At 35.3% G+C, this 25219-nt stretch overlaps 2 protein-coding genes and 1 long non-coding RNA gene across 4 annotated transcripts in view; 2 read left to right on the top strand and 1 right to left on the bottom strand.

Annotated features, from left to right (window-relative positions):
- Window positions 1-25219, top strand: part of LOC144844428 (uncharacterized) — a 162197-nt gene that overhangs the window by 10181 nt on the left and 126797 nt on the right. The window lies entirely within an intron of this gene.
- Window positions 908-1505, top strand: LOC144845195 (uncharacterized). The gene is made up of 2 exons (XR_013612507.1): window positions 908-1109; window positions 1398-1505. It is a non-coding gene; the product is annotated as an uncharacterized LOC144845195 (long non-coding RNA).
- On the bottom strand, window positions 2077-4885 carry LOC144844812 (uncharacterized). The gene is made up of 6 exons (XM_078701897.1): window positions 3983-4885; window positions 3546-3757; window positions 3201-3443; window positions 2910-3101; window positions 2497-2794; window positions 2077-2395 (listed from the first exon to the last, which is right to left on the bottom strand). The coding sequence occupies exons 1-6, from the start codon at window positions 4251-4253 to the stop codon at window positions 2283-2285; spliced, it is 1329 nt and encodes a 442-aa protein (XP_078558023.1). The 5' UTR covers window positions 4254-4885; the 3' UTR covers window positions 2077-2282.

Genomic DNA, 25219 nt, shown 5'->3' with positions numbered 1-25219 from the left:
CTTTTAGATAGCCTAAATCGTAGCTAGAGTAGAAGAAATATGTCATTTTCAGTTCATGCAGCGGGAAATCCCCGGGTATAGTCCCACCTCCCAAATTCGGGCAAATTTCACGTACAAGGGGGGTGGGATTATACCCGGGGAACTACGGTAGTATTGAAGTGGAGGTGCTCTCAAAAAATTTCACATTTTTATTTTATTCAGTTCATAATAAACATTACTTTCATCTAAATTAAGGTATTTTTTAAATTTGTTGTATGCTGCATGGTTATTCTGAAAAACATCAAAAAATGCCATCTGGGGGGATAGTTCAAATTACAAACCTTTTTCCCTATTCATTTGCATGTAAATTGAAAAAAAACGATGCGTTTTAAAAAAATCGTAAAAAATATATGTAAGTTCCAAAAATATTATACATATATGTTTTCAGATTCTTCGGAAGCCAAATTTTTCATTCCCGATGTGTTTTTTAGGGGTTGACCAATTTATTTTTGCGTAATTAACGTAATTAAAAAAACTACCCACTTGAGCCAAGTGGGTAATTTTTACTTTCTAGGGAGTCAATCAATTTGCGCATGCGCGAGCTGTTGGCTTTCTTTACTCGCCTCTCCTCGCCTCCGCCGATCCTCCTCGCGCGACTCGATCGATCTGTTCTCGACTCGATAAACTAGGATACGAATAATAAGTCTAAGATTAAGATTGTTTTGCGTGGTTATTGCGTGGATAGACGGATCAAACGGCAATGTTTAATCGTAGGCCTAGACCTGAAAGACATGGTTATGCATTTGAACCAGAACCTAGGCCCATACAAACATCTCAAACTGCCGACGGCGAAGATGTAAATCAGCCTAGGCCTAAGCAACAGAGAGACGATGGAGATTAACCTCGCTTGATTGGTGTCATTGTGGAAATTGCCGTTTAATGAAGAATGTAAAGGGGAGCGTTTGTTGTAGAGAGAGGGTAGAATTAGAAGACAAAATTGGAGAAAATACCTGTTTGATAAATGAGAAATTTAAAAAACTTTGCATTGACAAGGATGTATTAGAGCTGGTTTATGTCTCAAAAAAGGACATTCTTGGCGAGAGCGTGACACAAGATGAAATTAAGAACAGGTAGGTACGCCGGCCTAGCTAGTAATAATTGTATGTAGGCCTAGTACGGCCGCTCGATCTAGTTTCGGCCGGCTGCAGGATAGGGCTTAAAAATCTAAAATTTCCGAGCAAAATATCAGTCTTTATTTGCAGTGCAAAATTTAACGATTTGCAAGGGTCATAAAAATACATTTAATGCAATTTAATTCAATGTTAATACCCTTCCACTGTGGCTGTGTACTGCATATTGTGTGTTCCTGTCCAGTTGTATTTTGACCAACTGCTGACTGTAAATTTATTTATTTTCAGAACTTATCGATTTATCGCATATAGATGCTACATTTGGTGGGTGTATTCGCGACTAAGAAAAAAACGACAGAAGGCCTATTCCATCATGCTGCGTATGGGCAATTAGAGACAAATATCCGGAGGATAGTGGGATCTATACAGGATTTATAGATGTGGATGGACTTCCTTTTAATTCCGACGATGGTTGATATAAATGTTTGTATGCATTTAACACTTGCCTCTAGTACTGTATAACCTGTACAGTACTGTATTTTTTACAAAATTATTTGCTTGTAATATGATACCACTACAGTTTTATATTGTACCGGTAGTAGTTATAACTGTGTAACTAATGTATGTATAAGAAAATGAAATAAATAATGGTGAATAGTATGAGAAATAAAATATCTTTATTTTGTAATAAAAACTGCAGTTATTAGTGCTTTCAAAAATATTGACTAACAATAATTAACTTGTTACAGTACTAAATTAAAACTATCAACAATTATGGATACAAGTTAAACTATTGTGCAAAATATTTAGCTCTACTCTAGCTGAAGGCAATTTCTACCATTCAACAGTTGACAGTACAGTATTAGCATTGTAAACAGGATTTTGTGCAACTATTATGAAAACAATTTGATGTGAAAGGGAATTGTTTTAGAATGCAATTTTGGAGAAAATTCATAACAAGATATAAGCTCTAATTAATGTGATGAACTGTGACGAAACATCCAATTTTTGAAATTCAGATGCCATCTAATGAAATCATAACATCAAAGCAGTATAAATTTTACATGAACTTAAAATGGGACTCGCCATTGATCCTGAAGATCTATAATCGATTCAATATACTGTAGGCATTAAATTAACCATTTTCAGTACAGTAATAACAGTAGTGAACACTTATTTCAATCTTGACTTGTGGCTTGCCACAGCTTCAGCTTTACTTGGTTTTGTCTCCTTCCTTATATAACTCTTCATTTTTCCTTTCACGAGGGTAGACTTAGTCTTCTTGCCTGTTAAGTAAAATACATAAAAAGGTGTATATACAGTACTGTAAATTCTTTCATTGCATGTTTGCATGATGAAGAGTTCAGAGTAAAAGCAATTAACTAACCGTGGATGACGCGGTCAAAAACACCTTTCATCAAGTCTTTCCTGAAGGTATATTTCTTTGCTTCCTTCACACGCCTAACCACATACATTCTGGATTTTTTGGACCACTCCAAACGGTATTGACTTTCACCATCGGCCAATGTTGCATATGATCTGTTCGATGTCATGTTGTTGTCTATGACAGCCAGATATGTACGAGCTATTGCTCCCTCGTGCTCAAACTTGCTACGTTTGGGCATGTACTTCAGCATCATGTTATGGAATCCTTCTAAATTTCCAGTGTGACAAAATTCTGTTGCCTGAATAGAAATACAGTAAATTAAAAATTGTATTCAATTTATCTTAATGATAATACCTCCAGTGAATGCACACAATACTGAAAAGCTATTTATTTATACATAATGCATAACTCACCTTCTTCAAGTCACGCAGAAGTAAATTATTTGTAACAATATCTTGTAGTGCTTTATGGGCATCACTTTCTGGTGTTAGCCAGGGTTTTGTCATGTTTGCTTCAAGTGGAGGATGACTACACTTCATGTATTCGAAGCCACAAATCCAATCATGTTCGTCAACTATGTGACGCACAATAGAGGTCCAACGTTCCTGTTGTTAAATATATTTCAGAATGCATTATTAGTGATTAAAACAAACTGCTGTCGCTTGAGATTAATTATTAAACATTCTACATTAATAAATCCCTACCATGAGCTGTGTGACACTTCCTTGGCAGGTTTCGGCTGACCACCACAGATGGTTAATGATGCCTTTTTCCCACACTTGCAACTCTTTGTGCTTCTTTCCTGCAGCTGCAACTCTCTTTCTCACAGATTTAGCAAGGTGCCATATATCATACTCGTGTTTTATCTCTGGGTAGTTTTCACGTAAAGTCTTTCCTATCATTGGGTGGCGATCAGTGGATATAATATCAACATTCAGTTTGTGTTCCTGTAAAACAATAAACATGTATGTATTTTCTACATTATACAAAACAAAAATTACTGAAAACATGACATCTACTGTAGCACAGAAAAACACAAGATTTCAAACCTTTAATTCTTCAAGACATCTTTTTAAACCAACATTTTCAAGATGATGTGAATTTGGTATCCCCTCCTCATTTACTGATACCGTCTTAGAGGCCAATATCAGATCGGTATCTGTATCCATTAGAGAGTAGGTCCCAAATGTCGCATTATGGCCCGGCGAATCATGCCTACAGTCTCCAGCTACAATCAGCTTTCCCTGTAGGTTGTCATATCCTGGGGAACAAAAGTATGTAAACAACATTTAAATAATGTCCAGTATATTTGTTTTCTGGATGGCTTTGCATTGCTTTTTGTTTGATTACCATTACATTACAGTAATACTATTTTATTATACAGAAATGACAATATTATCAACTTAATATCAATAAATTCAGTTTAGTAAAGTAACTACTATTTTTACCAAAATTGTGAAATGACTATACTATAAATGGAACTTACTTTTCCGGACATCTTCAATGTGTGATTCATACATCTCTTCAATATTTGGAAGAAGAAACTCACGTTGAATTTTATAAAATGCACTTTTATGGATCGTCGCAAGCTTTATTTCTTCAAATATTTCACTCATTGTTGTATACGTGTTGCCAGTGTGGAGGGTTGCAGCAGCTATAGCAATGTTTCCAGCTGGTCGCCTTGTGCTTTCACACATAGGCTGTGATGTCCAGTAGAAATCATGGCCGGATAAACATGTTCCCGTTATTCTAAGCATGCTACCAACTGTGTGCTGTTTTGGCTCAGGCACCGGTGCACAACACTTTTCCTCTTGGCACCTTATCAGTTTAAGTAGTTCATCTTCAAAAACAATGTACTTGTTTGCCTGTATAATTTTTTCTACCTGGCAGACATCCTCATCACTGTCGCTACTACTACTGCTCCCACTAACCAAATGGAAACTTGGATCATCTTCGTGTTGTGGTGTAACATCAAGAGAAGCATCAAGGGAATCATTTGTAACTGCCTTTGTGGGCGTAGATGTTACATTTGGAACAAATTCTATTTCCTGAAACAGATAAAAGTGTTCTATTTAAATATAAAAAATCACTTGCCCATTAAAACAATTTTAAAACCTGAAATACTAATAATTGTGATGAAATAAATGATAAACAACTTGTGCATGATAAGGCATAGAGTAAACAGTTTCACAGAATAGGCTATACTGCCTGTGATAATAATTAACACATCCCACTTCCAGCCCTTCCATTGTCTCAAACAGAGAGATTAGACTAATCAATTAATTAGTGTAATTAACAAGGTCAACCATAGAGTATAGTATAATAACCATAAGAAAAAGAGATCAGCATCTCTCATGGTGTTTGATATCAAAGAGAGGCCTACCATGGAACCTACCCCTCTCTAGTCTAGCCAGCAGTAGCATTTATATTTATGAATGCTAGAAAAGTATTAGTAGTACTAGGCCTAGGCCTAGAGTAGTACTATTATCAATAATAATAATAATAATATTATTATTATAGTATTATATTATTAGGCCTAGCTGGCCGACAAGTGAGTAGTATAGTATTATAGTATAATATAGGCTAGTCCTATATTAACTATTCTATACTGGCTAGGCCTAGGTAGGCCCTAGGCTAGCTATCCATTATAATACTAAATAGGCTAGTAGATTAGATACCTACCATCAGCGTGAAATTATTATTTATTATATTATAAATTTATAATTAATAAACAAAACATAAAAGTAAATACCTCAATATTTTCTTCAAATAATGATGTACTAGGCATAAGCCTGCTGACGCTAGATGTTCGAAAAGATTCCGGCCTCGATTGAATCTTATAGCCAAGATGCAGTGTTGGAACAGCATCAGGGCGAATCGTCTTTCTACCCTTGTCTCCGTATAGCTTGAAGGCATCCTCCGCGAAGTGGGCACTGCAGATCCTTGACTCTTTGTTCTGTGGCGGATTTTTAAGTTTCAAGGCTTCAAGCCACTTCTTCATCAATTGCTTGTTTTTCAGCGGCATGCGATGATAACTGACGTCCTTATCTCTATGTGACTTGTTATGGCACTTATATACCATACAGTGCTTCATTTTGTAGACGCAAAAAGTAATAACAAAATGCAAGACAATAATAAAATGTTCGTTCGATCGGATGTGTGATGAGAGGAAAATGATACACGTGTAGTAGCGCGTCTTGACAGCTCGAGCGATATCGAGGAGAGAGAGGAGACGTGACGTAACATAACATGGTAACGTGACCTTTACAACTAAGGTCATTACCTAACTGCTGAAAAAAATACACAGCGATTTTTCGATATTTTTAAACGTTTTTTTATTTTTCTGATTTCTCAGAAACTGTTTATTTTGATATGATTTTTTATGTTTGTACCTACTAATATTAATATACTGAAGTAAATAACAGAAGGAAAAGCCCTGAGTACACCTCCACTTTAAAATAGCAGGAGTTTCTTTGAGAACATTTTTAGGCACTATTCCTAATCATTTCTTGTATCTCTGCAATGTAAACATGGAGGTCTGTATGAGTGTTGACAAAGTGCGAGGCATGCGAGGCACGCCAAATATTTGTGCGAGGCATCATTTTATCATTTTCAAAAGTGCGAGGCATGCGAGGTATATAGTTTACAATTTCAAAAAGGTGCGAGGCATATCTTAACGTGCTATTATGATATATTATAGGCATAATAATCAATTATTTATATTTGTATAATAGGCCTAGCGTATCTAAATAGATTCGTGTATACACTCAACATTTAACAACTTTAACTTTCGATAAACAATAATTGTTATAGCGACACTTATCATCAAATGACTGCCATGTTTGTTGGCATTTGGAGCGTGTTCACTTTACAATTAATTTAACATGTCTCTCGAGCATAGCACCCACGCGCCTCGATCCGGTAGACCCGAGAGATGGAAAATCCCTCTTTACTATTTAACAAGTAGCGGCGGAGTGATTCTGCCCTGAGAGGGTTTGGCCTTGTGGCGATTCCCCTCCTATATAGCATGTGGTTTCAGCAGCAACGCACAGACTTCTGTCTGAGCGGCGTGCCAAAGACATTTTTGACATTCCATTCTCTAGGAAACCAACACGTGTACCTCTCTCGCAAATAAAATGAACAGCGATGGCCAGGACAAGTTCAATAACTGGCGGTGAATAAAAGGTAACTGATATCCCGATAAAATAACATGCCGCAAAGAAAAAAAATTGCGAGAGAATTCTGAAGCGCGTGTGAAAAAGACTTACGTCCGACAATCGTAGTACTACCTGTAGGCCTAAAATTAAACTTTAGCTAATATGCTTAGCCCTAACCTAGAGGCCTATGCAGAAAATAATTTAATCAATTTTTATATAATAATAATTGGTGTAATATTTTAATAATGATACACTATTCCTGTTTTAGTAGGCTATAGGTATATTACGATTTTTATTTATTGTTGTCCATGTACGTACTAATAAACCTGGTGCTAGTTTCCTTCGCTTGTATTTTTACTCCAAGCTTTATCGTGTGAATACCACACCTTAGAAGTATACCTCATGAGTACTTTAATGAAAGAATCACATAAAAAGTAACAAATAAGTCCTTAAATTACAGGCGTGTTCCTCGCACACTGTTCGCGAATTTCACGCATGTTCAATATTTTTGTTTCTACGATAATAGAGGACTAAAACTTAGTAGAATCTGTCAATTTCTCATGCATTTATTTGTGAAAAACACGTTTTATTTGCTGATACTGTTCTGTTTTCAAAGAATAATAATCGATCCTAGATCAACATCACTACCTAGCCTAGACCTAGGACATCCTACTAAGGATATTATGATGAATTGTTCTATTTTGTTCTTTAAAAGGTTAACGAAACCGTGTACAGTATCAACAGTAGCATTTTTCCTTACTGACCAACATAATCTTCACCAAATAATGCGTTAAATATAAAGATTCCACAGAGTTTTTAGTCCTCTAATTAATTTTGCTCTTTTGGCGTTTCATAGAAACCAAAATATTGAACATTGAGTGTGCGAAATTCGCGAACAGTATGCGAGAAAAACGTCTGTAAAATCACCAATTTAACGGATTTATTCTTCATTAAAGTAGGCCTACTAATTCTAAGGTGTGGTATTCAGGATAAAGCATGGTTAACAAATTTCGAGTTAAAATACAAGGCAGGGAATTAGCCTACTAGCGGGCCTAGGCTACTTCAATTTCGGTGATTTCCTGCCTCGCAATTTTGAGAAATGATGCCTCGCATTTTTAAAATTTTTTTTAAAATTTGTGACTTGCCGCGCATGCCGCGCATGCCTCGCTGCCTCGCACTTTGTTACTACCCGGTCTGTATCCGGGGAGACAGGCATTCTGTGAGCAAAGAAAGAGCCTGGTAAACATTTCCAATGTTTACTTCTGGTAACTAACTGTCAACTAAAATTGATACTATTTGGAATCTTGATTTAATAAAAGTATTGTTTTCTTATTCTGGTATGCACATATTTTTACGTCAGCTCAATAAATCTATTTATTCTTTTATAGATTGATATTTGGTACACAATACAATTAATACTTTCATGCTTCATTGCACATTTGACCCTTAACCTTTCATTTCGATCTGGCATGTTGTGTGGGGTTGATCTTTTGATGTACTTTGTACTAGAGTTTATTAACAGTTATGTACATTATTATGAACAGAAGGGAAATTACCATTGACTAAATAACAGGTATTTTATTTTTATTTAAAAATAATTGTAGTGTGAAAGTGTACCAATTGTCATAGAGTAAATTCACCATTCACACATTATTAGTATTAGGGGACACTTTAAACAGTCAACTATCTTTAAGTAATACTTAACGGAAATTCTTAAGTACAGTATGTGTTGACTTTAGTAAAACACTTTTATGGGAATATCTTACTTAAGTGTGATCATAGAGATATACTTTAAACTGTATGATTGGTTACATACAGTACAGTACAGCACAGGTTATTTGAAGACTATTTGAATTGGAGGGTTCAGATCTTGGCTATTAATATGAATTGTTTTATTTAACTTTCATCAAGCAATGGACATAGGTTCTGTACAATTAGTAGGCCTACATCTAATATAGGTTTGTTATTTGCTTGTTCATTGTTACGCCCATAATAGACTCCTTTGTTTTCCAGTGTACCCTTTTTCTATATGTATTCGTCTTTTAACAATATTCTATCACTGTCAGTACCTGATGATGACCTATGGTCGAAAGTACTCGTATAATAAATATTTTATTTTGAGGCAGAAACAAGAAATTTGTCTGTTTTATTAATATAGGTTTCAATGGGTTAGTACACATATTTTGAGGTTATTTTAAATGGTTGGACCTAGTAACTGTATGTATTGTCTACTGTAAATTTCACACACTTCATACAGTATATCACACATACACAGTACCAATAAAATGGACCAATATTGCCTCTACTGGTCTGACCTTACATTTCCAGTAGTCTTAGTTTCCTTGATTTTTAGAGCTTATCCCCTCCTTTTTTAGTTATCCGCACTTGGCGGATAACTCCTTGTTATTGTATGGGATCTTTTTCTTTTTCTGTATTATTCTTCTGTCTTTCTTCCTTTTTTTGTGAGCCCTGTTTCTCTAAAATGTGTAAACAGAACATATCGTAACTTTGTCAAAATATAGACATTTACGTGAAGTTGTGCACCTCCTATTTTTGAAAAACGTCAGAGTTGCGCAACGTGACTTGCACGCAATTTTATGAATTTGAATGATTGATCATAGATTAAAAACCAAAAGTCATTTTTTATTGAGACTTGGTGAGAATTTAATTTATATCAAGAGTCAATTTTCTGTGGATTAAAAATGGCATGTTTCACACAAAGTTACGCGCGCACGCGCATTTAAAATTTCAAAATGCGCAAAATTAATTTTTAATCAACTTTCTACGCGTTTCATGTAATTTTAAGCAAATTTTTACGTGCGCGGTGCGCATGTAGCGTTAAAAACATATTTTTTTCTTGTGATTTATGTTTTTCTAGCATTTTTTTAGTAATTTTACCAGCTTTTAAACAATTTCGACTTAAAATCACATCATACGAGCACGTCGAATTGAACAATTTGTGCGCGTTTTTGATGAAAAAGTTCAAAAATTTGTCAAAATTAGGCCTTTTTTAAACAGTCGTAGTTTCTAAACTAAACGGTGAAAGTTATTTTTATTACATATTCTTGAAGTTGGTGAGTTGTAGATATCGAATCATACATTAATATGGCTAACCGGACATTGTGACGTCATCGTATGGCCACGCGAATATAAAATTTAGGATTTTTGTATCTTTCGTAATAGGTCATCACATTTAATAGAGCGCATCTCCACTTATCCGTTTTCCATTTTCACCCCGATTTTGATATTGTCTAGGTCAATCAACTATCTTTCGCATGAGTTAAAAATATTTTAATTTTTTTGACGTCATCATGCCTAAAAATTTAAATTACGTATGGCATTAATTTCATCTTTACAGTAAATTTTAATCTGTTATAGCTCGTAAGAATAAAATGTGATAATCACGATTAAAACGTTTTCTGGAAGCTATTGGATTGTAGATGCAAAATCATGTGAAAATTTTGCCAATCGGATGTTGTGACGTCATCATATGGCCAGTTATATAAAAAAAGTCGTATTTTCATATTTTGCGTGATAGTTCATTACATTTAAAAGAGCGCGCATTAATATTTCACATATTAAAATTTCTTCTACACGTTAATATGTGGTTGCTGATATAATTTCCTTCCAAAATTGCTACCTTTGCGTTTCATTTTGAATCCGTTAACATGTTAAAAATTGGAATAAATAGCGAGTCCCGTAATTTCACCTATTCTACACTGTATGTGCTATGTATACAGATTATACTGTGTATACGATATGACACAAAATAAGAGAATTCAGCAATAACAACATATCATATTCTTCAGTTCAGGTCATAATGCCATAATCTTTTTCTGTGTGCAATATTCCAACGTACAGTATGACGTGCACGTGGCGTTTGTCGTGCGGATAACTAACTCGTCAAAGTGACGAGTTTCATGTCTAGTTTATGATTGTTTTCTCTCTGGGCTATAGGTAGGAAATCAGACAATAACCACCCGGACAATAACCAGTAGGACAATACCCCACCCATTATAGACTGCACCATTGTACTTAAATTTGAAATTCAACATACTGTTATTTTGAATTAAACAATATTTCCATAAACATTATATATCACAATTAACAATTAAAATATTGCATTAGATAGCACTGTTTACAACGATGCTCAGATAAACAAAAGAAAACCATTTTTTTTCTACTGTAGGCTTTGTTTCGCGAATTAACAGCCCACTGCTGGATTATATGTATGTTATTGTTAGTACTGTACAAAACATCCGGTGTCCCCAAAATATGGATAGAAGTGGGTGGTGAGATGAACTTTTTTAATAACCTGGAAACTGGTCATTGAGACACACTAATGTAGGCCTCACAACTAGGAAGAGCGCCTTGCACATTAGTAACATTAGATGATGCCTAATTTTTGTATAGTCATCAAATTAAGAAAAAACCAGCCAGTTTGTCTAACGGTAATTCAGTCTAAAGCTTCTGGTTCAAACACTTTAAATATTGGCATAATGTTATATGAATTAAAGGTGTTTACCTTTACTGGTTCAGTAGGTAATCAGAAGTCAGTAGACCGCAAAAGGTGACACAGCTAATAATTACATAACCTTAATAATACCTGTAATATATTCCTGTATGGCAAACATCTGGCAAATAATACTGATGTAATGATAATAATATAAAATAGTTTACAGTTTTGGTAGTTGAATTCTTTGCAAATTTATTTTTCTATTTGTTTTATTCCCATCCGCTAAGAAGGTTACAGTATGTGGTTGATCATGTGTTTGTTTGTTAGCAGGATTATGTATAAAAAGTTAATGCCAGATCTTTAGCAAATTGAAACCAGAGATATGTGGTCACGGATCACTCAATTTTGGGGGCAATCCGGACCAGGATTCTCGACTAATGTTTTATGCAGTCGATCATGTTTGTTTGTTACCTCCGCCAAGGAGGTTATATAGTTGATCGTGTGCGTTTGGATGGTGTGTTCTGTGATTACTCAAAAAGTTAATGCCAAATTTTATTAGAATGTGCTGAATACCATTTTTGCCCGATTAGTACAGTAGTCATGTGTCTCAGTATGATCATCTATTGAAAGGTTTAGCATTATGACAGCAAGTATATTCAGTCTGTTTGTGTGTAGATCAAGGTATTGATCGGAAACACTATCAATAGAGTCCATTATTGGTGGTTATTGTCTGATTTTTTAAATACACTCTACTAAAATTCCAAAAAAAAGACATCAAACAATTAATCTAATCAGTTTACATTTATACTATACTATATTTCTATATAGGTTCTATCTCTAAAGACCAGTTTGCCGGCTAGTCATCTAATGAGGATGATCATGTCCAAGTTGCACAACGAAAAACATAAAAAAAACAACCAAATATTAATAATGGTGGGGCCATAAATTAAAATTTACAACACATTTCCTGGGTACCGTACATGTGCCTATGTGCCTTGAGGTGGTTGCAGGCCTATCTGTTCTCATGAATTTGATGTTTTTTTGTGAATGACAGTAAACAATGCCATAGTTTCTGGCCAGTTTACATTTCACAACCCAGTCTGGACACATGGTCTTGTTTGGCCAGTCCACACCCAACTTTGAGACAATGCTATTGTTTTTAGCTTGTCTCACCCTGCTTTTCACACCTATCAGAAACAATTTTCTTCTATAGCAAGTTTCCATTCACTATTGTTCTTGAGAAACAATGCTCTGCTATAGCTAGTTTCAATCCCTCCCACTGTGTGAACTAGCCATTGTTTCTGGCTTTCAGACCAGTCCCACCCTTTCCACTTATATTCCAAGTTTCCTGGACTTTCTGCATTCTCACTCCTGAGGACGATCAATGTATATTGATCGAAACGTCGAGAAACTCAACTGTTCTTTTTCAGAACTAATACACGTGGTATACCGCAAACTTTATATCAACAATGAAGAAGATATTACTAAACAACAAGAAGGTACTCATTAGACTTTATTATAGTAACTTTTTTTATAAGGGTCAGCAATCTAGTTTTTTCATGTACCAAATTGGACGTGATCATTAACATGGCTAGTCTGCAAACTGAGATTTAGATCCTTTTACAGTATTTGGTGTGAGGTGATTGATCTTTAACATACAGTACTTCAATGATAATAGACAAAATGAAAATTACAGTCAGCAATCTAGTTTTTTCCTGTACCAAATTGGACGTGATCATTCACATATTAACATGGCTAGTCTGCAAACGATTTAGATCCTATTACAGTATTTGGTGTGAGGTGATCTTTAACATACAGTAATTCAATGATAATAGCCAAAATGAAAATTTGTTTGGTTCTTTTGCATACTGTTACTATTCATTCAATAGGAAATAACTGTAGTACAGTATGACATTTTAATTGCTACCTGTATTGCTACACTGTAGGTTATTGACCTCCAAATCCTTGTCTAATACAGTAATGACATCTTGTACAAAAATGTCTCTGTGCAATCAAAATAGACTTGTTCAGTCATTCCTTGGGGAATTTTCTTTTTGTCAATTTTACTCAGCAAGAAAAATTAATTATAGTATGTGCCTTTGTTCATGCAATTATTAATGCTATGCATGAATGTGTCGGACAAACGAGTATATATTATTATCGTCAGATAATAAGTAATTATTTTTAATACTGGTTTCTTTTGCGACCCAGGTTACAGCAATACTTTATAACATAAAAATAAATAAAAATACTGATAATTATAGACTACAGGACATTATTATAATACAGTATTATCCAACATACAACGAAGTATGCATTTTTTGATTTAAGCAATTAACTTTTGGGACCCTCTAAATATCAACATTTGAAGTGGTCTTTTAAAATTAAATCCTATTTAGGGTCTGTTTCTGCTGCATAACGCAAATTAAACATTTCTGCTCAATTTGTGCTCCGAAATAACCGGGTAAATCAATGGGTGGTCGTTGACAAAAATCGTTAGAATTACCCAAAATGTTACCGCCGTGTAGTTGACTCGGGGTCAGCAGCTGTCAATCAAATAACCGTTATTTTGTGTTGCAACTAAAAGTTGCCCAGTGATAACCGGTTAAATGGCGTTCTAAAGAGAGAAATTAAATGTCAGAATGTTCCCAGAAGGGTGAAGGTAATACTGTAGTAGGCTTGTAATGGTATAGTATTTCAAAAACTGCAGTATTTGTCTTCTTCTTAAAATGTTTATGACTGTTTTCTACACTAAAAATGCATTAATTTTAGTTTAGTTTAAAGTGGTTTTATGGGAAAATTTGAAGGAAATGTTTAGTTGGGTCTCCCAAACTGTGGTTTTTGGTCTTTAATTACAGCAAGTCTTTAATTGAAGGGAGAGCTATAATGGTAAAATATAGGCGGATCATTTGTGGCCATATCAGAATGACAGATAGATAGTAGTTTTTATCATTTTCTGTCAAATTATGCTCACATGTTTCTGAGCATGCACATATTTGGACCAAAGTCTGTATTTATTAATTATATAAATTTTGCAGGTAGTTTGGGAAGCCCTGTATTACATGAGCTGAATAAAAAGAATATTTTAAAAATAGTCAAAGAGTTAACTATTCTATTAAATGAAGTGGAGCCCCATTCAATAAATAAAACATTCATAATAACACAATTAATTTAATTAATCTGCTGCTTCTATCTTTAATTTTATTTGAGGCATGTTTTGGATACGAATACGACTCTACATCAAGTATTTCAACAGCAAATAATATAAGAAATTGTTAATTTATTTAATAATGGCTTTAGCAAATTGCTTTACTGTATGCACATTCTCTCAATAGTGAAAAAGGTGGTGTTTTCATTTTAACCATGTACTTTTGTTACTCAGAAAACAGTACTATAGTATGCATAAAACTGTCCCTACAAAATCCGGTTTAAACTATGTAGGAGATATCCCCTATTATTTCTTTCATCCCTTTCTATTCTTAGTCTACCCTATTGTAAACCCTATTGTATTACCTTCCCAATTGTATTGTGTGCCAAGTTCATTGTTAATGTTATGCAGATGTAGTGTAACTGTAAGTAACACTAATTTATAATTTTGATGGGGACAAGAGAGTGTGGTTTAGGTGGGAGGAAGGGATATGGTTCAACTAGGAAATTATATGGCTGTTGTATTAAAATCACCGAGAACAATTTCATTCATTTCATATTAAATGCACTTAACAGTTATAATTTACTTACAATGTATAGTACATTATGAAAAACATGCAGTATGCATCTTTCCAATTTCAGAATTAGTCATTGTTGAGAGGACATACTTTAAACTTTCTATTTCAATCTTTATTTTGTTATAAAAACATGAGTACAATAAAGAAAGTTAAAATGACTGACGAAAATGGAACTCAAAAAACCCCTAAAATAGGTTGTAGGTATGTGTTCAATTTCAATATAAAATGATAAAATTACATATTTAAAAATGGCATTAAAACAAGAAAACTATAATATAAATCTTGTAAAATTACAGATACAAACAACATTTACATGTATAAGACGTTACATAATGCACAATCTATATATAATTTATGGTTAATTCTGACATAGGCGAGCACAATGGAAAAACTTTGGTACTAATCTCCGCCTTGGATACCGACCTTTTCTATCTCAGATGTACCTCGAAACGTAGATTTGATAACATTAGTTTTCAGTACTACGCTATTGTTTCATATTTCTATCTTAGGGTTTTATAAGAAATTTTCTGATTTCAATGGGTAAATTTTAACTCTACGCGCGGTAGAAGTAATTTCCGGGTTCACAGTAAGGTGTGTCAATCACCTTGCAACTTCCCTGCATGGTTGGTTTCAACCAGGGAGTTGCAAAACAACTCCCTCCCTGTTTCAACTAAGTTGGCCGTTGGTGCTTGGTGGCGATAGCCATTTTGGTTTTTTGTTTATTTTCGGACCGCGCGTGTGAAGGTATAGTAGTACATAAAGATCAAATTAAATATATTCATAAAACATAGGAGTAAATTGTGGGAAATAATTATATAAAATTACATCGAGAGAATTGATGATAAGAGCTTTTGTTTGAAATCAAATGAAACCCCGATAGCCGAGTTGTTGAGTAAGCTGCCAGGCCTTTATGTATACTGTGCGCTGTGTCCCGTCAGGACCCTGGGATAATTCTGCCCATGTTGCAAGCCATCTAAAACATCTTCCTTCTTAGGCCAAAACGGCTCACTGTGTCGCGGAGTAATGTATTAATTATACCAATTAGGATGGTATTTATTTGAATAAACACCCGGAACACCTCCCCAATAAAAACATCAATTACAATAATTATCGTCACACTCCCCCCCCCCCACCCCCACAAAACACAATATTGTATTATTTTATAACACAATTATACTATTTTTAGTAGATTTCATCGGACCAAGCATTTGTTATTCTTTTTTACCACTTTTCATATCTACAATAAACACTATACGTAAAACGCTATTAATCATCAAGACACTGTGAAAGAGGTTAGTGACTAGGTTTAGTTTTACGAATATCAAAAGCATTTAAATAATGGTAACCGACCGCAATCGTCCAGGCCAGAATGTCCTTCTAAAACATTTTAGCCAAGTCATTATCATTCCGAGAACCATCGTCTACACTTCCTAGAGGGGGAGCGAGCGAAGCGAGCTCACCCTCTAGTTATAACAATTATACTATGGTGTTATCCAACACTATCTGTATGTACAGTATGTTGTGTTGAGTTGTCCATATATAGATATTAAACACCAAGATGACTGCTAAGTTGAAAAGTACTTGTTTGCACATGCAATTTTAATTTTTTTTAATCAGAAAAAAAATTGTTTTTTTGTAACTGCCATTTCTGCTGCCAGAGATAAAAATAACAAACCTGGTTTTTCTTGCCAGCAGAAACAGTTCCTTAAGGGAGCGTGCCCAAATGTTTTTACTCCGTTAATAGACTTTTAAATGCGTTAATAATATGCAAAACGTTAATGAGTTGGGCGGTCTGTACTCAGCAGAGCGTATCATAGTGGTTAATACTGTACAATGAAATTGAATTTACTATCTAACGCGTACAACGGAAGAACAACGTCCGTTGTTTTCGTCCGTTAAACGCCGACCTAACAGATCGTTTTTATATTCGTTAAACGCTCATTTAACGGACCCTTGTACTGACAATATCACACCACACATTACAGAGTTCAATACAATAATATCTAATAATAATATGAAGATCGACGGCAATTGCTGTAGAAAGGGCCTTGAAACTGCAGATGATGTGGTAAACCGTCATTTCGACGGCAAAAAAATGCTGTTAAAACAACCTTACCCAACATTAAATCATCAGCATCTACAATTCCACAATTTTTGTTGAACATTTTCAACTTATAGAACATTCCTATAATATACTAATTTTTTGTTTAGCATGCTTGACGTTAATTCCTTTTTTATTTTTTACCCTGTACACTTGACCGAAAAAAAAAATGGCGAAATTGTAAACACAGATAAAACCCCGACTGTCGTATCGATAGTATCAGCATGTATAGCCTTTATGGAGACGGTATGGACCAAACAATATAGAAACCGGTCGCCGTCTATCTAGAGCTAAAACATTTACTGACTGTAGTTGCCGCGCGAGGAGTAGCAGTGTCCAAAACACGAAAAACAGAGGAGGAAACTTTGGGCGATATGACGTCACGTTATTATCAAGCACATGGTTTTTTTTATCACCGCGAAGCGATGTACAACACGCACCACAGTGTTTTTGGCCAGCCTCCGTGATGCTGCTGCAAGGGTGTCATGTTTATTACAAAATACTAAAAAAACTGTGTACATGAACAATTATTGTATTACGTAAATAAATCATTACTTTAACTATCGCTGACCTCGAATGTGTCCAAAAACAGAGGATGAAACTTTGGGCGATATGACGTCACGTTATTAGCAAGCACATGGTTTTTTATCACCGCGATGCGATGTACACACGCACAACGGTGTTTTTGGCAGCCTCCGTGATGCTGCTGCTAGGGTGTCATGTTTATTACAAAATACAAAAAAAAACTGTGTACATTAACAATTATTGTTTCTATTTAGGCCTAAATGGTGTAATAGGCAAAACACTTATACAGTATATATATAAAATAAATATATAAAAACAATGTGCAATTGCCTTCTTGCAGTAGGGAGGCGTCGCAAAAAAGGGAATTCCCCTACTTGCTCTCAACCAAGGGCGAATTTACTATTCAGTGCGTTGTTCCGTTAAACGCCGAGTTAACGGGCGATAGATGACAGTATATAGAGTATGCATCATTCGAATACCCATCATTCCCGGAGTTTACTGAGTTTTTGTGTCCGTTAAACGCCGAGCTAACGGACGATAGTATTGAATGACAGCATAATATAGAGTATAGCATCATTCCACAGGTTACTGAGTTTTTGTGTCCGTTAAACGCCGAGCTAACGGACGATAGTATTAAATGACAGCATAAGCCTATAGAGTATACCATCATTCCACAGTATACTGGGTTTTTGAGTCCGTTAAACGCCGAGCTAACGGATGATAGTATTGAATGACAGTATTATATAGCATCATATTCCACAGTTTTACTGAGTTTTTGAGTCCGTTAAATGCCGAGTTTACGGACGATATTATTAAATGACAGTAGGCCTAATATATAGAGTGTAGTATCATTCTACAGTTTACTGAGTTTTTGTGTCCGTTAAACGCCGATCTAACGGACGATAGTATTGAATTACAGTAGAGTAGCATCATTCCACAATCTACTGAGTTTTTGTGTCCGTTAAACGCCGAGCTAACGGACGATAGTATTGAATTACAATAGAGTAGCATCATTCCACAATTTACTGAGTTTTTGTGTCCGTTAAACGCCGAGCTAACGGACGATAGTATTGAATTACAGTAGAGTAGCATCATTCCACAATCTACTGAGTTTTTGTGTCCGTTAAACGCCGATCTAACGGACGATAGTATTGAATTACAGTAGAGTAGCATCATTCCACAATCTACTGAGTTTTTGTGTCCGTTAAACGCCGATCTAACGGACGATAGTATTAAATGACAGATAGAGTATAGCATCATTCCACAGGTTACTGAGTGTTTGTGTCCGTTAAACGCCGAGCTAACGGACGATAGTATTGAATTACAATAGAGTAGAATCATTCCACAATTTACTGAGTTTTTGTGTCAGTTAAACGCCGAGCTAACGGACGATAGTATTGAATGACAGCATATTATAGCATCATTCCACAGGTTACTGAGTTTTTGTGTCCGTTAAACGCCGATCTAACGGACGATAGTATTGAATTACAGTAGAGTAGCATCATTCCACAATCTACTGAGTTGTTGTGTCCGTTGAACGCCAAGCTAACGGACGATAGTATTGAATTACAATAGAGTAGCATCATTCCACAATCTACTGAGTTTTTGTGTCCGTTAAACGCCGATCTAACGGACGATAGTATTGAATTACAGTAGAGTAGCATCATTCCACAATCTACTGAGTTTTTGTGTCCGTTAAACGCCGATCTAACGGACGATAGTATTGAATTACAGTAGAGTAGCATCATTCCACAATCTACTGAGTTTTTGTGTCCGTTAAACGCCGATCTAACGGACGATAGTATTGAATGACAGCATACAGAGTATAGAATTATTCCACAGGTTACTGAGTGTTTGTGTCCGTTAAACGCCGAGCTAACGGACGATAGTATTGAATGACAGTAGGCCTATATAGAGTAGCATCATTCCACAGTACTGAGGTTTTATGTCATATACAAATAACAATGCATCTGGGGAAAAGGCAGAATCCCAGAAAGATACAGGATCTTTGGTTGCTTATGCAGATTGCAATCAGCACATTTTTTTCCGTGAGAAGAATTCCTGGCGTTAAATAAAGTGTACCTTTCGAAATCCATGTTCTTCACAGTCTGAACTGATACAATAAATTATTTTAAAAAATATTGTCTAAAGTGCAAATCTATATTTGATTGTTTAATTAATGAAATGTTATGGATCAGAGTTGAAACCGTCACAAAATGGCTCAGTCAAAGCAAAATTATTTAACAATTTTAACGAGAGGAGGAGCTTATCTTTCTAGGCTTTCTTTGTTATTAATTGTTTATAGTGTAATCTAAACAATAGCTACGCGATTGTCTGGCGGTGTACTTTTAACGAATCGTTCATGGCCTAGCTCTCTGTAGTGCGGTATTCGCGTCGATATCATGTTACATCCAGGGATCAAAAATGCGTATTTTTTTTCAGGTGAAAGTCGGCTATTAGAAATTTAGACACGTGTCGACCGACGTACCAGGCTAAAAAATACCATGAATCGGATCGTAAATAGTATGCTTAGACCTATATATTTTTATTTTACCGTGTAGGCCTAGGCCTATATATTTTTATTTTACGGTAGGCCTAGGATACAGTATAATACATGATTATTTTAATAAATATAATTATAACATAACATACGAGCCCAAAAAGCTATTAAACGAATTAACAATCGTGTTAACAACGCGTTGTAACAACAATGACCGGACTGCTAATAACCCGTTATTTTGAGTCATCATAGGATTTCACGCAACATACCATAACAAGGACTGTTAATAACGCGTTGGAATCATCGTTACGCAACACTGAACGGCATGTCCGGTCTCCCGTTAATTACGCGTTAAACAATGGAGTGATCATAACAGCATAGTAGCTAGTAAACGGAGGGCTTGATATGCCTCACTGAACACGCCCAACCCCATTTAAATTAGCTTGCATATAACGGTAAATCGTTAAACTAGTTGCGTTACAACAAGTTAAACGGAGTAAAAACATTTGGGCACGCTCCCTAACAGAGCTTCTTCTTTACAGTATTGTCACTCGATTGCACTGATTTTGTTGCTGTACTGTAGTCTTTAGTTGTCTATTACGATCTATACTAGTACAAGTACAAATGTATTTAAAAAGTAGTTTTGACCTTCCCAGTATAATCCTGGTCATTTGGATCCCGATGAGTTTACAGTACATCCATACAATAGCAACAATTTGTGTATTATGCAACCTTTGGTGAAAAGTGGGGATTTTCAATTGTGGTTTGAAACCTTTCCGGTACAATTCCAGTTATTTTGATTGCATCCCATAGCATTTAGCAAAGATTTGTGAACTTTCTCTTTATAATAACAATATACTGTATATTATGTGATGTTTATATTATAAATTAATTATTATCATTGTAATATTAAATTAGCTAAAACCACTATTCACCAAACTGCAATAAGGCTGTATGCCGTATTCAATCAATGATGATCCATGATTTTAAAATGAAAGCCTTCACTTTTAGGGTGTATCTGTTATTTATTGTCTTCATGGTTGACAGCTCTTAGAAAATTATTTTATATTGAATTGTATATTAAAATATGTACCACCCACAGTTTTTATAATAAAAAAAAAAGAAACTAAAAGTAGTTGAGTCAATTTACACACTAAGGAAGGCATGTGTAATTAGTGATTTATTGTGTTTTTTAAAATAAAATAATAAATGTTAAAAAAGTTGAATAGGAAGAACATTTTTATGAGTTGAAATCTTCACTATTCTATTGACAAGTTGGCCAACATAATACAGTATGTACAGTACTGTTGCATCCAATTGTACAGTACTGTTGTATCCCATTTACATATCTGGAATACTACTATTATTACAGTACTTTAGTATTAAATTGAGTCATCATTTATTATTAAAGGCTGTAGGTGATTTAGTAAAATAGCACATGATGATAGCAAACTGCTCCATGCAATTTCAAACAAAGAAACATTGGATACCTCTACTGTACTAATAAAGCCATATTCCCTATGTTTTTTCTTACCTAGACTCGGCCACGCCCAGCCTCAACAAGTTCTTTGTACGCTAGGTCCATGTTATAATCAACTGGAGAATATACCAGTCGAATACCGTACACCATGTGGCCCCCAAGAAGGGCTTAATTGCGCTGGGGGTACGGCGGTCGGCGATCGTGCGTATAACTATAAATTTAAAATACTAGGCTATTCCAATCGTAAACGTTTACAAATGAAATTTTATCGGAGCGCCTAAAACAGCTCCATAATTAATGAACAAATCTTTTCATCTTATTTAGTATAACATCACGCTAAAATGCCTTGAAAACTAGGCAGAAGCAGGTTGCCGTTACGTTAGTACACTGTAGCTAGGCCTAGACTACTCTGGCCTAGTCAACGATATGTACAATCTGTGTGGTGAGGCATTTATGTACGGTGTATACTCCCTATGTTTTTTTATCTAATTTAAGAGCACAAACTGCATTTTATGTAAATTTGAATACTGTATATTTCGGTGTATAAGTCGCACCTGTGTATAAGACGCACCCCCTAACTGAGAGTAAAATATCGTTATTTTTTATATCGTCGATGTATAAGACGCACTTTATATTTCATCAAAACAATGTTTTTTTAAATTGTAATCAATATTATTTTAATAATATATTTTGTTATATCTACAACGGCGTCCTTTATTTAGGTTTTTTCTTACCTAGACTCGGCCACGCCCAGCCTCAACAAGTTCTTTCTAACTTGTTATTCATGAGTTTCGCACCCGCAACATCGAGTGCATGACCGTGTGTGTAACACGCACGTGTGTGGGCTAGCCTCGCTCGATCATTTCGAGAGGGCGCACGTTTTCACGGACAATCGTATTCGATTAGTATCTATGTATCCGAGAAGTGTGTACGCTAGGTCCATGCTATAATCAACTGGAGAATATACCAGTCGAATACCGTACACCATGTGGCCCCCAAGAAGGGCTTGCGCTGGGGGTACGGCGGTCGGCGATCGTGCGTATATAACTATAAATTTAAAATACTAGGCTATTCCAATCGTAAACGTTTACAAATGAAATTTTATCGGAGCGCCTAAAACAGCTCCATAATTAATGAACAAATCTTTTCATCTTATTTAGTATAACATCACGCTAAAATGCCTTGAAAACTAGGCAGAAGCAGGTTGCCGTTACGTTAGTACACTGTAGCTAGGCCTAGACTACTCTGGCCTAGTCAACGAGGTGACGATATGTACAATCTGTGTGGTGAGGCATTTATGTTCGGTGTATAGAGAATTTAGAGGTCAAATTTGTGTGTCAAAAGTGTGACTTATACACCGAAATATACGGTACTATATAGGCCTAATGCGATAATTTTTTATCTTTAAACAGTAAAAATTGTGAAATATAAGAAAATTTTAATAATTTAAGCAACCCGCTATAAATACCAGCATGCATTGCATGCAGATTGATATTTTCGTTTTGCTTACGTGATGCACCCACTTTTGATTGATCGCGCCCGACTATTAAGGAGAATTTATTAGACATGCGCAGTAATTGTAATTACGAACAAACAAACAAACAAACTGCATGAACATTCCGACGTCGTCGTAGTTCGTTTGTGGTGTGTGTTACGCGAGTGAATAAGAAGCATTCAAACGAAAACTATTTATTATATTGTTTGTGATGAAAAACTTTATCCAGGCAGGCTACATATGCTGATAATTGATAGAGGCCTGACGCCGATCATACATGACTCGGCCATGGCATACATAGTCAACTATTGAGTAGGCTTCCTTTAGAGTGACGTCACAACGATAGATGGCGCTGCGTGGTTGCTTGCGCAACCAAAAATGCGTTCAACGCTACTATGTTGATAAACACTATATATCTGTGTTTCTATCAAATTATGTATCTTAGCATGATTTTTTTAAAGTTAAACTGTAGTTGAAGAATAAATAGATTATTAAAAACAAATATAAAGTGATCTTTTGAAATTTTAGTTTGTTTTTATTGAAAATTAATAAGTTTTAAAATTACTACTTCAATAAGCCTATTCCAAACCATTGGTGACCTTGGAGTCACTCAGGCAGGTTGAACGCATTTTTTTTGTTGGCTAGCAACCACACAGGGCAACTACCGTCCAGCGCCACCTACCGTCGTGACGTCAGCATCATAGAACTCTATGGTACCGCGTCAGGCCGGTGAGGCTGCAGTAGATACTGTAGGCCTAACATTTTTTAATGTGGTCATGTTTTATTTGTATTTTATTCACAAATTTTGAATGAATAAAAATAAAAACAATACAAGACAACAACCTACATATTTATTTGATGTATCTACCGAAAAATTTAGCCATTTTCATGGGTTTTTTTTGCGAAAGAAAATTTGACCTTAGCGTGAGCGTAGCTGTAATTTTACAGATACCAGCTATTTCCCAATTTGTATTAACATTTTCTGCTAAAAAAAGAAAGAAAATTTATGCAGCAACTAGACAACGCCAAGCTAGGCCTATAGCTTGCCGCACGATGTTTGTTACGTTACCGCTGTTTACCAGCTAGGCCTACAAAACTAACAGTAGTAACAGTAGTCATTTTTAATGCAGATGGGAAACTATTTTTCACTGTTTTGTGTTGGAATTTGTTATTTTACTATTGTGTCAATATACAGTAGTGAACAATGAATGTTTGTAGTGGAAGATTTCCTAGTAAAAATATGGAGTCTGCCTGCCTCAAGACATCTCAGCATTTTATAGATGTATTGGATTTCTAATTAGCTCTTACTGTTATCACTGTGTTTCCCGGCAGTTGTAAACTCTTATTTTTAAAAGTAATTTATTAATTGTCCTTTAAAATATTTTTTTTTATTGTTAATTTTTTCAAAAAAGTTAATTAAATCAAAAATCAATAATGATCTTTGTTTAACAACATGCAATCAAATCCTTTTTATACACAGAGTTTTTTGAGTACAAAGTAGTGTCACTGTCAGTGTCACTAACTATAGGCCCTACTGTAGGTAATTGTACAGTAGTGGTATACCTCGCAACTAGATTTATTCACACAGTAAAGATCTTAAATTGAAGAAGCATTTTCTGTCATGCATCATTGAGTTTGACGCCATACAAATACAACGGACAGACACGACAACCGTCTTACGAAATAAACTTTACTTACGTACACAAAGGTGCAAATGGGTACCTGGTAGGGTCAAACCAATTGCACTGATTACTAATGCTCTGCAAATTTATGGGAGTTGTCCATTTGTGTTTAATCCAATAACTGGGGTAATAAGGCTATGTTCAGACCCATGGCGTTAGACCGTTTTAGCGTACAACGTTACTAGCAAGGTCACATTACAAACCGCAGAGAAAAAAATGAGGTGTTCAGACTCATAGCGTACGATTATCGTTACAACGGAAGTGCGTCATTCAGGTTGTTTTTTTAGTTGCATCATGTGCTCTTACCCACATGTTTTCATCATTATTTCCACTGTATATAGGCCTAGATCTCAGCCCTACAATTATGACAAAATGACAAAATTTGCTGTAAATAAAACATACCTCAGCATTTATTTGACAAAAATATAGTAAAGCAAAATTTCTGTTTCTATTGTTTTTATTTTTTAGTAAAAAACATTTTCCCCAGGCCTCGTGTTGTTACGAAAATAAAGCAGGCCTCCTAAATGAAGATGGAGATTGTGTTAACCACATGGTGGAAAAAATTGATTGTGATTAGTCCAGTCCAGGCGGTTGAAAATAAC

Source organism: Antedon bifida, chromosome 1 (genome assembly GCF_963402885.1).
Source record: "Antedon bifida chromosome 1, ecAntBifi1.1, whole genome shotgun sequence".
In the NCBI taxonomy this organism is placed as follows: Eukaryota; Metazoa; Echinodermata; class Crinoidea; order Comatulida; family Antedonidae; genus Antedon; species Antedon bifida.
The sequence above is the reverse complement of the archived record's forward strand: the minus strand, read 5'-3'. Positions and strand labels throughout refer to the sequence as shown.